At 35.8% G+C, this 16,064-nt stretch overlaps 1 protein-coding gene across 1 annotated transcript; it reads left to right on the plus strand.

The window, feature by feature from the left end:
- Positions 1–213: 213 nt before the first annotated feature.
- LOC148877317 (pumilio homolog 12-like) lies at positions 214–7,305 on the plus strand. Its single transcript, XM_088966200.1, has 5 exons — positions 214–1,622; positions 1,764–1,926; positions 6,223–6,386; positions 6,486–6,744; positions 7,110–7,305. The coding sequence occupies exons 1-5, from the start codon at positions 580–582 to the stop codon at positions 7,218–7,220; spliced, it is 1,740 nt and encodes a 579-aa protein (XP_088822326.1). The 5' UTR covers positions 214–579; the 3' UTR covers positions 7,221–7,305.
- Positions 7,306–16,064: the final 8,759 nt, after the last annotated feature.

The following is a 16,064-nucleotide window of genomic DNA, read 5'->3' on the forward strand; positions in this document are numbered from 1 at the left end:
TAAGAAAATCTTCTCAAAAAAACGCGCCAAACGGAACCTAAATTTCCGGATGAGATGCCAGTCTTTTAATAGTGAATATACAGGCCTATATGCGGAAACAGTTTTCTGTCGTTAGATTGGGATCTACTCGAGAGCAATCAGATATAATATAATATAAGATCAGATGATATAACGAACATATATATATTTCATGCACGAACAACGGAACGAAGCAGCGATAGACGATAGACGATAGACGATAAACGCATGTTTCTCCGTTCCTCTCTGCATCCCTCCGGCTTTTTCTGCAAACAATCCTCCACTAGGTAAGGTAGGAGCCTGTGAGGGTTAGTAGAGGAAGAAAGGATAGAGATGGATGGTAGGAGAGATGGTGGAAGAGGAAGACTAGAGATAACTATCCTCGACTAGGTGAGAGGGTTAGTGGAAAGAGAAGGATAGAGATGGTGAGATACTTAAGATATTGAAATTGAATAGAGACCGAAAGATTCGTGAAGTTGTATAAGGCTATAAGCCTCTTTAAAACCCAACTATCTTCCTTTCTCCGCCGGAACGCTGATAACTTTCCGTCATCGATTAGAAATGGAAAACAGAAACGAAGAAGAAGAGCTCGACTTGCTTTTGGGCGGGATCACGTTCGCCGAATCCCCAATTTTACGTGATAACCGTTCCTATCTCCTCCATCAACAACTCCCTCGCCGCAACAATTCATCCGTAAATGCAATCCAAACCCTCACCGGTCCGTCTCTCGAGTCGGCCTTTGGTCGTCTCAATCTTTCCACCGCCGCTTCTTCTCAACAGTCTTATTTTCGTTCCATTGTTCCCCGCGGTTACGATGGTGTAATCGCAAATCCTATGACAAATCCAACATCGATCGGCCAGGGACTCCTGCATTTGTCCTTTCAGCAGATGCAACAAAATACAATCGATTTGCATCGATTGAGACTTCAAGATGCCGTTATGGGGCAAACGACTGCGTTTATGCGTGGTACCCCTACTCTCCGCGCTGAAACTTCCAACAGTTTCCCACTGAATCGATCCACTTCAACATTTTTGAGTAGAGAAGGAGAAGTCAAGGCGGCTGCATCAGTTACTTCATTCGAAAATGGATATAGGGAACCTTTTTATAATTGTTATTCTAGGAATCAAAGCTGCTTTAAGCTTAAAAGACCATCTCCCAGAGAATCCATCAACTGTTTGCTGACCAGGCCCTGTTCTAACGGAAACGGGTTCCACCTAGAATCTGAAACGCATTGGGGAGGAGTGATAGATGGGTCGTTGTTAGAATTGGAGAATTCAAATGCAGTCCAGAACCCATATTGTAATCGCCATTTTCAACAGTACTTATCTTTGGAAGAATTAAGGGGACATATATTGGAGGTGGCCAAGGATCAACGTGGGTGTCGATTCTTGCAGAAGAAATTTGAGGAGGGAAACGAAGAGGATATCAAGATGATCTTCTCGGAGGTTAAAGACCACGCAAACCAATTAATGTTGGATCCATTCGGGAATTACCTCGTTCAGAAGCTTATAGAAGTATGCAATGTAGAGCAGAGAACAGAAATTCTTCACGCCGTTACCAGAGAGGAATTCGAACTTGTTACTATATGCCTTAATCCTTACGGGTATCATTTGGACCCTTGTTACTGTTTGAGAAAAGTGCGGAACATATAGCTCTAGTGGAATTCGCTTTAGAGTCTTTACTATGAAACCAAGTCAGGTTTCCATGAGATAAATAACTATATTTTTTTATCCTATTGTTGCAGAACTCGCGCAGTTCAGAAATTGTTGGAGCATCTCACTACTCCGCAGCAGATTTCCCGCGTCATGTCAGCTTTGAGGCGTGGTGCGGTCACTTTAACCAACAACACAAATGGTCATCATGTGATTCTGCATTGCTTGACGCATTTCTCCCACGAAGACAATAGAGTAATATTCCATTTCATCCCGGCCTAGATACACAACTTTTTATTCACTTATATCACAATGGATTTCCGTGCACTTTGCCTTCTATCGCGCCGCACTTCGCATGTTCTGTAGCTACTTTTTGAGACTTCTCTTTTGTTGATAACAGCATCAGTTTAATGGCTACCATCGTCACTATGTCTCTGTTTTTATTCTTATTTATATTATAATTCGTTTTGATATGCTGCACAACAAAACCACTCGAATATGCAGGTGTTCTATTTATAAGTATGTCTCTGCCACTTTTGTTTGTTGTTTAAATACAAAGTAACATCTGTATGGACAATTGTAGGCTTTGACAGGAGGGATTTTATTATTTTAATAATATGGTCACAACTGATTGGAAAGGTGTGTAGTACTGGTTATATTGCTAGAATATCTAGTAACCTTTAGCCGTTTGCAAGTCGATTTGAATTCCACGTAATTGGATTATTGGAAGCCTCGTCATGCAGGATACTAGTTATCCAGGTGCTTCAGGTTACAAGTGAGCAGCCATTTGAACCGATATATACTCTGAACACAGTCTTCTCATCTTTTGTTTTATTTTTTTCAATGAAATTAATTTTATCTGGATTAATATTCATTATTTTCTTTTGTGAAGTTTTTGGATCATGTGACTAACCTAATGTTTGGTTCACGGAAAGGAAATAGGGGTCTGGAATCAGAATCAAAATGGGTTATCCGTATTCCAACTGTTTGGTTGAATGGCATTCCTCCATTTGAGGGAACCTCCCCCTCCCTTAGAATGAAATTCTATTTCAGCCTGTTTTAATTCCAATTCCATTTACTGTTTGAACCAAACAGACTATAGGAATAGACCATTCCGATTCCAACTGTAAACCAAATGGTCCCTTAAAGTTTTTTCAACATCTGCCATTTATACTTACATTACTTGGAACTATATTTTGGTGTTCTTTCACAGGAGAGCCTTAACATTTGTGAACTGTAGCATATTCAGGTAATTTATATTACAATTTTTTGCTGAACAGCATGAGCTTGAGAGAATAATTACAACTTTTGGTTACATGATAGGGTTTTCAGTGTTGTATGCAACAGTTTTCAGGTATTGTCATTTGTGAAAAATTGACATATCATACTAGCAGACCAAACATTTGTCATCTCTGGAGCCTTTGGCGTTGGGAAAAAAAATGAAGTTGCAAATATTATTAAATCTTTGAGATCCTCTTATTTTCCTCAAGTTTGAGATGTACCCTCTACACCTAGTGGGAGATCATTTGAGATGTCTCTTTGTTTTTTGTTGTTCGAGGTTGTTATTAAGTCTTGAGGACCTACAATTAGGGAGATAATAGGAATTTGCCTATGGGAGATCAATGCCATTTCTTTTGAAGCTTTCATAATTATTGCACAAAAGAATTTCTTAAGCTGCACCATCTTTTCATGTTGAAGTCCCAGTCATAGTTTTTGATTAGTTGGAGATGTTATATAACAGATACTTGATAAACTTTCTTTAGACAATAGCTTGGAATGAGAGTTGTTTATATTTATAGCATATACACATCATAGTATGTATGGCACCACCTCATTTAATCAACTTGAACAAGTTAGTCACCTTTGTAATAAAGAAGATAACCAATTTCTTCCCAAGGAAGTACCAGAAGAAGTGGTTGGAAGTACATATTAATTTTTTGTTATTTTTGGAACTTTTTTGTCTGATATATTAAAACAAATAATCGCTTAGGAGTGTTTTGGTACAAGTTGAATGTTCTAACAGGTGACATGACCTTATATGGATTAAAAAAAATGGAGGGATGGAGTTTCTATCACTGACCCCATTTAGGTGGGTTAAAGCAGATCCACTTATTAGGGTTGGTAGATTTTTTCCATTTCTCTCCATTCTTTTATACTTCCTAGACATTATCACATTATTATTGCTCTTCCATTCACTTGTCAAGATATGGTTTTGAAAAACCATACCTTGTGTTGAAAAGGTATGGTTTCTTTGATTTTTAAATATTTGTGAAAAGAGAGCAAAAGATGTACATATTTACAAATCATAGGTTTTATAGAACTATTGCCCCATTCGATGGATCTAATGTGGCTTAGTGAAGGGTAACAATTTTGAATCTGTATGAAAGGTGTCAGCTCACATGGTATGCCGGTTTGTCAAATTGACATATCTTGAAAGTAGAGTAGGTAAGTGAACAGGATCAAACAGAACATTGCAAAATGAAATGGTTACCTTAAAGGAACCCAAAGGAAGATAATTGTCAATAGCAAATTTTCTTCCTAGGGCAAAACAACAGAGGAAAGTAAATCAAGTTGGTTTATTTCCAGTAGTTCCGTTAGCCGAGTTTCCTAGATGAGAGTCCTTTAAATACACTTTGGGTTCCAGAATCACATAGGATGTACCCTGAACTGGGGTATTTTGTTTGTTAAAGTGTCATCAGATGAACAAAATTAGATCATGGACATAATTACAAGAGGAACCCAAAACATCAGCTAAATGATTTATATCAAGCCAAGATGAGTAACCTCAAATTATCCATTTGATATAGAGTAACCAGAATTTGGTCGACATTTGCCCATTCCCTCCCAAAAGGCTGTCCATGATGGTGGATTTAAGCAACTATGAGGCTCAAGTTCATCACAAACAGAAGATGAGGAAACCCCTCCTAGAACTCCTCGGATCTCAGATGTAATGTATCAATGACATGAGTGGTAGGAGCAGCATTGTCCTGGAGTGCCTGGCCATATGGATTCCCCAAGGACACCTTCAAACTCATATGATGATCCTCCATATAGGAGTGGTAAAAAGGATGATAAGATTAATTTAATGGTAGACTCCAATGACATTGTTGTTGAAGTTAAACATGGTATTGATACCTAATTGGATCCCCAGTTTGAGAAAACCTCAATTATGGACCTCAACCACCAAATATGAGACTAGAATAAGTGGACTTTGTTTTGAAAAAAAACTTTACTTATTTTCTAACCACGCATGGTAAGCCATTTTCTTGTCTTGGTTTGGAATTTTTTTTATCAATGTCTTGGTTTGGAATTTTTTTTATCAATGTCTTGGTTTGGAATCTTTGGACTATGACACTCAACTTAGCAAAATCCTTACCTGACTACATATATGGGTCGACTACAAGAATCCTTTTTTGGCATTCCACTCTATCAAGGGCCAGATTCATTTTTTTTATCGGTGACAATCAAATTTTATTAATATATGATCATAATATACAAATTTACAGGAGGAATTTAGAGCAGTACATACAGTCTACCCCAAATTTCTTACATAGTGTCCCTCTTGGAACCTCACCCCAAATTTACAAAAGGGCCAGATTCAATGTTAAACAGTTAGACCTCAAATCCTTTCTCACCACCTCAATCCATGTCCTTTTGGCCTGTGTCTGTCCCTCACTCTTTTAGACACTTCCATTTGTGTTAGATCACTTCTTACTGGTGCAATGGATGATCCTTTATATACATGTCAACCATCGTAGTCTACTTTTCCTGATTTTGTCACCTGAGGGGCTATTCCGAGATTCATAGGAATATACTCATTTCTAATCTTATCCTTTCTAGTTTTACTGTTCATCAATCTTAACATCTGCATCTCCACCATATTCATTTTTTGGGCATACTGCTTCTTGACTTGTCAACATTCTGCTCCATGCAAAATTTCTAGCCTCAGATTTGGACCATGATACCTCTCCTTGTAATTCTGACCAACTTAATTCAACACTAGAATCTAATGAAGAATTTGTATCGAATGTCTTTAGTGGTTTAACATCTCCTAAATCTGGTTGGTAAGGCAACGCCCATAGAAAATGAGATGACTGGACTCAAAGTGATTGATTAGATATTACTTATTTCTTTGAAGCACCTTATAATGTCTCATTCTATCTTGATATGAAGTCTGCCTCCACTAACAGTTAATCTAGTAACAACGCTATGACCATTTATATTATTGGTGGAAAACTGGACCAGTCAACTAAATATTTCCTTTCCTTTCTCTCAAGGATCTCTATGTTATCTATCTACTCGAGTTAGACATCAAGTGTTAATCTTTACAATTGGAGGCTCTGTTAATCATGATTTAGTGGTGGTTTAATAATTGTATATCGAATGTGACCCAACAAAACATCCAACATCCATGCCTCATCCCAACTATGGGGTTGGCCACAGGAATCCTGTTTCACCCATCCATTCTATTTAATGTCATATCATATTGAATGTGGACTTGCTCAAGTTATTCCAATTGATTAGATTTTAAATGTTGTTTGTCTTTGCCAGTATCTTTTGAATGCAGTAGCAGATCACTCTGTTGAGATTGCAACAGATCGCAGTGGCTGTTGTGTATTGCAGCAATGTTTAGCACATGCCAAGGGGGAACCTAGGGAGCGCCTTATTGCTGAAATTACTGAAAATGCATTGCTTCTATCACAAGATCCTTTTGGGTTTGTCATCATAACCTTTTCTACATTCTAAATCATCTTTTCACCACAGTTTCTACACTTGCATTCTTAATTTGAGATACTTTATCTTCTTTGGTTTAGCAACTATGTAGTGCAGTACATACTGGATATGCATATACCAAATGTTACGGAGAATATACTAAATCAGCTTCATGGAAGTTTTGTGTCCCTCTCTTTGCAAAAGTTTGGGAGCCATGTGGTGGAGAAGTGTTTGAAGTATTCAGGAGGAGAGCAATCTACACGGATTATCAGGGAGTTGCTTAATAGTCGTGACTTTTTTATGCTTCCGCAGCATGAATATGGAAACTATGTTGTCCAGTCTGCCTTAATGGTATCCAAGGTTAGATAATCCATACTATCCAACTATGCATAAGTACCCTCTTCTTAAATGTGATCTAGAAAATAGGTTTCATATCCTTTTTAAATCTTTGGGGATCAGATTTAACATCTTTGGTTGTTATATGGCCTATATTTGTTCTATAAGCTACAGAGCTGTATATCTGGGGTCTTCATGAAATAGGATAGGATCATTACCCAGTCAGATCTACATTAACATCAACCCATTTAGGTTATCATAATTCTTTCGATAGACTTTGTTTTTGAACCATTTGACATGTCTTTAATATTTCCACAATGGCCACAGTATATTGTGTACCATTTCCTGGTTTTTTATATTGACTCATGTATCCTTTATTGAAACAACAGGGGCATATCCGTTCAGCACTTATTGCTAGTCTGATTCAGATGCATTTTCCTTCCATGTGTAGCAGTCCTTATGGGAAATGGATCATGCAATGGATCAACGCAAACAAGTAAGCAACAGATAGAAACATGTACAATGAGAGATGTAGGATTGACAACAATTTGCTGAGAGTTGCAAGGTTGGACTTGTTTTGGTAGGTTGAAGGAATGGGTTTTAATCATCTTGAGTGTTGTCATCTTTATTTCTTTATTTTTGGTTGTTTGGTTGTCATTTCTAATTGCTGTATAGGGGGTGAGGTAGAATATTAAGACACTGGGAGAAGGGGGAAACTGGACTGAGAGGGTGGAGGTGTTAGTCTTCAATTATGTATACAAGCCTTTTTAGGGATGTAAAGAGATGGAGTGTTATTCAAACTGTATATTCCCAGAGCTTCACATTGTTGCTTGTTATACAGCAAACGTACAGTCAAATTATTTCATATATATTTAAATGTTCCATCATGTGTTACATGAATTTATGTTCCATGTTCAACAACTCCAGAATTTTCATTGAAGGTTGAATTTGCTTTCATCACATGAGCTGTGAGTGTATAGCTGCACTTTGTTCATCATATGATTGTAACTTTGCAACTCTGCCTGTCTGGTTGCAAATGCATTCTTATACTGTCATTAATATTCAACATGTTCTTATAGGGGTGAGGTGATGGGGTGGTCTGTTGACTTGTTTCTCTGTTACTTTTTCTTTCTTATTAGTTTATTACGCTTCATTCCTACTTTGTTGTTTTCTTCCATTGAATTTCTCCGTGGGGTGAGTTCATTCATTTGGAGAGTTTTCTTTAGATTCCTAAATTAATGACAATTCCATAACTTTTGGTGATTGTACTTTTGATAAATTTGAGTCTTTTAAGATTATTTTCTATTTTTTCTTGAGTTTTACAATTTTGAAAAGTTAAAGGGTCATGTTCACTTTTATTCAGCTTATTTCTTAAGGGTCAAAAAATGTCCATTTTGCTTGATCTTGGTTAGAGGCTTTTTGGTGATCTCATCAAGACCAACCTTGATATCTTGGGAAAGTCTTCTCAAAATAATAGCTTAAATCTTCCCTCTTCGGTAAAATAGGTTTTTCCGTCTACGATCTCCCCATTTGAAGGAGCTTTAATATTGGGAAGGTAGATTACTGATAAGATATTAGTTTCTAACAAGTGTCTAAAATATATGAAGAGGTCTAATGGAAGAGGCTGGGTGTGTAAATTAAATCTGGGAAAAGTGCATGGCTTTGTGGAATGGTTATTCTTAGATCTTGTGGTTGAATGTTGTAACTTGTAGATCAAGGGCTACTTATAGACCTGCCATCATTATTCAATCTTAGTCAATGGAACAAAATAAAGAATTTTTTTTCTTGCAAAAAAGACTTGAGCCAGATAGATTTGGGTTGATTAGGGGGTTCAGAGTTAAGAAAGAGAGGATTGTGGTCACCCACTTATAGTTTCTAGATGACATTATTATTTTCTATGGGGGATAGGGGTGAGAAAGGAATTAGGAGTGAAATAGCTATGTGCAGGAGGAAAGGAGGAGGGCTGGGATGAGGAAAGTCGGTCCTTAGGAATTTCTTTGTTGGGTAAATGGTTATGGAGATTACTCTTGGACATGGATAAATTGTGGCAAGCTGTGATGAAGAGAATTATTGGACATACAAACTCATGGTGATAGAAACATTACAGTTATCTAGGGAAGTGTGGGCAACTTTTATTTAGAACCGAAGGTCAGCCAATAGCTTAGCTGACGCTTTAGCTAAACAGGGGGTCAACAGAAGAGATTTGTTTTGGGGGTTATCCCCCCCTGCCCACCACGAAATTTTTTGTAACTGATGCCGTCTGAAACTGGGAAGGGGCAGGTAGCCAGGGGCTACTGTAATTCTCTTAAAAGGGGTGCTTGGTACACTTGTAATGTATCCCGTTCTTTTTCATTAACTAATAGAAGGTCCCAGCTACCAGTAAAAAATGAGCCTGGATCCTTGTAAATCAACTTTTGGAAGAGAAATAATAAAATGGATGTTTTCAAGTTTGTTTGGTGCTAAAGATCATTCACATAAGAAAATGGGAATCCTTGTCCTTTCATATTCAGTTGTTAGAAGAACTTTTCCAAATAGATGAAAAATAAAAAGATGGACCACCTTGATATTGGGTTCTTATACTGCCATCTTTCTGTGCAATTTTTTTCCAGGTCTGTTTATGAGCATATTTACCATATGAGAATGAGATCAGCGTCACCTGACATTGCTCCACCCGTTTAATAGGAATTGGACTACAAGTGTTGAATAAAAAAAAATAAGAGAGAATATAGAAATTACAGTGGGGATGATACTGACTTACCTGTCCTCGTCTAAGTTGTGGTGTTCTGATCATTCATTCCTTGTTTTGGGCATTGCATGCACCTTTATTATTTTCAAATTTTAGAATTGCATAAAAAAATTTCTCAAGGCAAAGTCCAAACATCACAACATGTTGAACTCACAGTTTGCACATTATATTTAGCAAAGATTACTGCACTGCACATTTTATAACCCCCTACCCTATGCTCATTTGTCTCCCTCCCTTTCAAAGTTTGCACATAGATCTATTTTTTATTATTTTTTTAGATTAATGCCAGTCTTTCACTTGTTTCACACAGTATAACAGCTAAATGGACAATGTAAATCCTCACTAGCAATGATGTGCCAAAGTGACACTGTTTTTCTGCAGAGGATGCTATCCTTAGGTGGCAAATATTTTCACCGACTAAACTTTTTTTTTTTATAGTTTTGCCTTTAAAGCTGATGTGCTCTTTCTGAACATGACTACCGTTTTTGATAGTGATCGCTTACTTATTTCGTGTATCTTTGTTTTTGGTAATAGTGTAAATATTTCAACTGCAATAAATGAACATAATAAAGAAAACTAATAAAAGCATGCGTACCCAAGTAATTTGACCATTTCTTTGTGCCTGTGTCAATGGAATGGAGGAGTTGCAAATCTGGCTTGAATAGAAATACCTCGAATGCTATGAGATTGAAACATGAATGTCTGGTAGCCATTTTAATGGAGCTATCCAGCCAAATTTCTCAGACGGTAGTGGGAAAGAAATTTTCAAGATGCTCTGATACTTCTATGTGACGATCTATTTCTCCCCCGTTAAAAGATTTCACAATCTACTGGTATTACCAGATAACGGAGAATCAGATCATTCAGATGAACTGAACTTGATGGCTGTTTTATGGGCTGTGGCCTGTGGGACCAATCATTTTGCTGCATGATGGCCATAAATGCAAAGGAGAGAATGTGTGGTTGTGGAAACATTGGATTTGCTCCTCACCATCCTCATAGCACATCGCAGTTGTCTATTAAGAACATCTTCTCATGAATGACAACATACAAGTACCGGAAGAACACCTTCGAGTTCAATTACATAAAAATATATTTGTTTTTTATTTTTATTTAAAATATGAAATATCTTAAAGCCCACTCCCTTCTTGAGGTGCCTTTCTTCAAATTAAACCTTGTTCCCATGTTTACAATGAAGCCAAACTGCCATTATCTTGATAACATGTGAATCACCCAGGTCTTCTCAGTTCTCATGGTTCTCCGGCATAAGGATTCAACCCCCTTTTCTCTCCATTTTCTCTCTTTCCCTCTTTCTCACCTAACTCATCCAAGAAAATCAGTCATAGTCACTGCGGCCGGTATAAACAATTTCAGTCGTGGACAACCGTAATCCTCAAACAATTGCAAAGAAGGTCAATAAACCATTGACTCGAAAGGTTGAATCGTTTGAACCGTTTAACGGTTTTGACTATTTTTTACTTTTTTTATTTTTTTTTATTTTTTGTTAGAATGGGCCATTCGTTCGGTTCAAATGGTCGGATCGTTCAATCTAGGAACTGAACCCCTAATCGGTTCGTTGTTTGAGTCAGTTTTAAAAACCTTGCTACAACCTACAAGTATTGTGAGGATCAAATTTGTTAAGATGAAATCTAGAGGGGTGATCATTTCAGCATGGTCTGAAATTTCTGGAGTTGGGCTTAAGTTTTGTGTTTAGGTTTGACCTGAAAATTTTGGACTTAGGCCTCATTTTGTGTCGAGGCTTGGCCTAAGCCTGCACTAGGCATGCAAATTTTAAAGCCAAGTTTGGCTCAGGCTCGAGCCTAGCTTGCATATGTTATATGTATTTTATATATAATATATTCTATATATAAAAATGTGAATGCGGAGTGTAATTTTTTTGAACTAAAATTACCCTCTATTTCTTTGTTTGAGAAACAGTATAAAAGTCATTTTATTATAACTTTAATGGCTATTAAAATATTCATATTTGTGTATTTAGTCAATTTCTAATGGTGATGGTTGAAAATATAACTCCAATTATTACTTTCTACTTCATTTAATCCCTTTCATTAAGTTTTATACTTAAGGTATTAATTCATGTTTTCTCTTATTAAATCATATATTTAAGTCATTTTTTAGTAATAAATGCTACTAATTAGATTCATGTCAATATTTTTAATAATATAAACCCATATATTTTAAAATTGACTCAAAAACAAAACCATTCTTATCCAAATAGTGACCAAGCAATTCAACCATTCGAATCAAATTGATCAACCTTTAAAGACATAGTTAGGTAATAAAATTTTTAAAATAGAAATAAATATAGAAAATTACATAAGTGTAGAAAAGATTAGACACATTTATGATATTTTATTAATCAAATTAAAAAACAAGTGTAATAAAAAAGAATTATTTTTATTGATAATGAAAATGAATTACATAATTTAGAATTGACCAAAAAATGAAATTACTTTATTGTTTGGCAAAGATCAAAAGTTCAATTTTTGGGTCAAATGTGTTAACATTTAATGTCATAAATAAATAATAAAAATTAATAAAATATATAAATATATAAATTTTGCAAAAAAAAAAACATTCAGGCACATGTATAATATCATATAATTATCATATTAATAAAAAGTAAGTGTGACATATCAAAATTATTTTTACACATAAAAATACCAAAAAAAATAAAAAAAAATTTGAACACATCTATAATTCTATATTTACACTACTACTAAAAATGTGAATAAGATTGTAGAACTTTCTTTTTACTATAATATTCATTTTTTAATTTAGTCCCTATTTAATTGTGAGGTTTAAATTGTAAATTGAACTACTACTTTTCACCCAATTCAATACCTCTATTTAAAATTTACATTTTTTTATAAATGAACAAAAAGATATACCAAAAAGATAAAATATTACAAAAACTGTCAATAATACTTGAAACTTCACAACCCGATCTGATTATCACATATTTGGATGGGGTGTTTATGTAATTAGATTTCAATTTTGCAATCTGCATCCAATTAATAATAAGAAACAAAAAAATTAAAAAATACATAAAGTTAATAAAAAATTTTTGGAAACATTATTACTATCATTATTATTGTCTAGAATTGCCACATGCAAAGCACATGCACGCTTACCAATGTATACATATGTGTATATGCTATTTAATGTTATATATATAGGAATTTTAAAGTTCAATCCACCTCATGTATTATATATAATATTTTATATTATCTAATGTATAAAATAAAAATATTTACATATTATATGTCATTTAAAATAATATTGTATACAAATATAATATTATATATAAAAATATAGATTGAAAATCAAACTCAACCAGATCCTACGATATAGAGATTGGATTTGCTCTTCACATAGCACATCTCACACCAATCACAATGCATTGCAGCAAGGACATCCCCCATAGTTGATATTATCATTCATGGAAAGATGTTCCTAATGCATGACTATGATACATTGTGAGATTGGTGTGAGGCATGCTTTCTGAGGAACAAATCCGAATTCTAAGATATATCCTTTATCATAAATGCAAAGTCTGACAAGGCCATGATCACTTAAGAACCCACCATGTATGATAACATTTTTTTTTGGTGAATTGCTGAAACCTCCTCTAAAGTTTTTTATCATTGCTAAAACCTCCCTTGAACTTTGCTAATTGCAATCATCTCCCTTGAACTTTTTAACATAGTTGCAAGTAGACCTCCTCTATTAGAATCATCTAACAAGAGGCACAAAAATGTCCAAAATACCCATGCAATTACTATTGAGACTGGTTTCTACAAAAAAAAAAAATAATACAAACTTTATGAACAAAAAAAAAAGAGAATTTAAAGTTGAAGCTTTACTTTTGGGCGATTGATATGAAGGGTAAATTTAAAAAATAAATCATTTTTAGAAAAGAGATTGGAAGGGTTTGGGGTAGCAATTCATATGAATAAAAAAATTGAAAAATAAACATTTTGCTCAAAAGTAATTACATAGGTATTTTGGACATTTTCATACATCCTTTTAGAGGATTTTAACAGAGGGGATCTATTTACAATTATGTAAGAAAGTATGAAAGGTGATTACAATCACTAAACTTTAGGGGATATTTCAATAACAACCAGAAACTTCAGTGGAGGTTTTAGCAATTTACCCTTTTTTGTAAAGACATCCAAACTCGTTGCCACAACTCACAAGCATAATAACATCAAAGAAATCGGATTTGGTCCTTACAAGACCGTGCTCACATCATTCACACAGTCCCTTACACCCTTCTCATAAAAAAAAAACCATAAACAGGCTATGAAAAAGGTGTTATAGGTGCTACTTTTTCGTTTTTTGGGAGAATCAGCCCACCATCAGAATTCTTAACCCCACCATACAATTGGGATAGGTGCTAGATCGGAATTGATTCAATTGCACTAATATTAGTGTTTAAGGTGGAGGTATTTGACATTTTGAATTAGGGAAAATTCCCAATAGGTATCCTATACTTTAATCCAAGTGCCAATTTAGTACCCGAACTTTAAAACGCGACAATCTAGTACCTACCATTAATAGATCATCAGTTATGTATATAACGTGACCTCATGTGTGACTTAAGACTTTTGAAAATATCAAAATTACCCTTGAACACTGTTCATCATCTTCTTTCTCAAGAAAATGAAACAGAGCCCAAGCACATTGTTCACCATCTTCTTTCTCAAGAAAATGAAGATTAGGTTCCAAGAACCCAAATCTCTTGATTGAGGTATAGCCTCCATCCACCACCAGCCAAACGTTTTCTGCCGCACCAAAGAATGCTTGCAGCAATGGCTCCGGCCATGCCCGGTTCCACCCAACATTGCCATCGAAGAAGCTTTTCATTAGCAGCCCGGTAATAAGCCCTTAACCTTACAATATTGGGGTGCTATCGGTTGTATCTCCGCTACAAATTCTTTATACTTCTGTCCTCCACCTTCACCCAATATCCTCACCGCCACCAGGATGTGTAGCTGCAACTGTCGGTATCTTTTCTCTTCCAGTATTCCTGTTCCCCTTCATTCGAATAGAGTTGTAGCAGCAACGACACCCCTCTCAGTCCGATCTCTTCCCCTTCTCTCCTCCTCTTCTCTTCTTCTTCCACCATCAAATCACCGAATTCATTTTCAAACACTGTTCATCTTCTTCACAAAGAAGCAGAGCGACGACAGATCTGAACCCATTCTGCATTCCTCAACTTCTATTCGTTGTTGCAACTTCCGGTGGCAAATCTGAACTCGCAATGGTTTCTCTATCGTTTCTTCTACCTCCCTTTTTCTCTTCCACATTCTCATTGTTCTCTCTTTCTCTCTCTATGCCAGCCCCTGTCCCCTGTTTATAGTTTGATCACTGTCACCAAGTTGGAGTGGAAGTTCGACCATCAAATCATCATCTTCGATTTAGCTCCATATCACCATCACCAGGTAGTCTCTCACCATAGTTGTTGGCCGTATCCCAGATCTAAATCCCAGGGAATAGTAGTCATTTGGGTGGCCGGCAGGACTGGTAATGAAGCATCTGCAGAATCAGTTTCGTTATGTAGACGATGAGCAAACCAATGACCGCGACTCCAGTGGCGTCTGCAACGACAATTAATATTATCAAACCTGGTTTTAGCCCTTTCTTTGAATTGGTATTAGATACCATCACCGGCTGTCTGCCAAGTAATCTTACCATCGGTATGAGGGATTTGTCTGTTGAGGTTGTTATGCCTGAGATCGAAGCTTCCCGTCACCGGCAGCCTGCCAAGTGATCTTCGGATCTCGCCAAAGAAATGATTAAAGGAGAGGTTTAGAGTCCCGGAAAGTGATTCCAAATCGCCAAGATCAGTTGGGATAGATCCGTTGAATTCGTTTGATGACAAATCAAGTTGAACCAAGTTGTTGAGGTTGGGCCAAATTCCGTCAAGAATCTCGCTGGAGAATTTGTTATCAGAGAACAAGCTTTGTAGCTAAAGGCGGGGGAGATGGCAAACCAAGGGCATTTTTGTCTTTTTGCATGCCATTTAACAACGGCACTAGATTGTTGCAAAGAAAGTTTGGGTATTAGATTGTTGTGTTTTAAAGTTCAGGTATTAAATTGGCACTTGACCTAAAATACAGGTACTTATCCGGAATTTTTCCTTTGAATTATTGTAAGTATCTAGTGGAATTCAGAATGCAATTTCATACTTTTTCGTTATTGGGGACTATTTTGTACCACATCAATTTGGGGAATGGAAACATACACACCAAAATCTATATATTGATTTTTGTTTTGGGAAATTGTTTAAAATTGACCATAAGTTTTTAGCACTTCTCTTAAACTCACCACAACTTTGCAAAATGTCTAAAACTCACCATGTCACTAACTTGACGTAAATAGACTAATGGGTGTTAAAATATTACCATTCTAACCTTCATAGAAAAATATAAAATATATACAAAATAAATGAACAGGTGTTAATATATTACCATTTTAATATTTAGACATAAAAAAAGGAAAAAGTTCAAAAAATATTTTCAAATATAAAATACATAAAAAAGATAGAAATTACAAAAAATATAAAAAG

This window comes from Nelumbo lutea, chromosome 1 (assembly GCF_056320005.1).
Source record: "Nelumbo lutea isolate HS-2025 chromosome 1, American lotus-T2T, whole genome shotgun sequence".
Classification (NCBI taxonomy): domain Eukaryota; kingdom Viridiplantae; phylum Streptophyta; class Magnoliopsida; order Proteales; family Nelumbonaceae; genus Nelumbo; species Nelumbo lutea.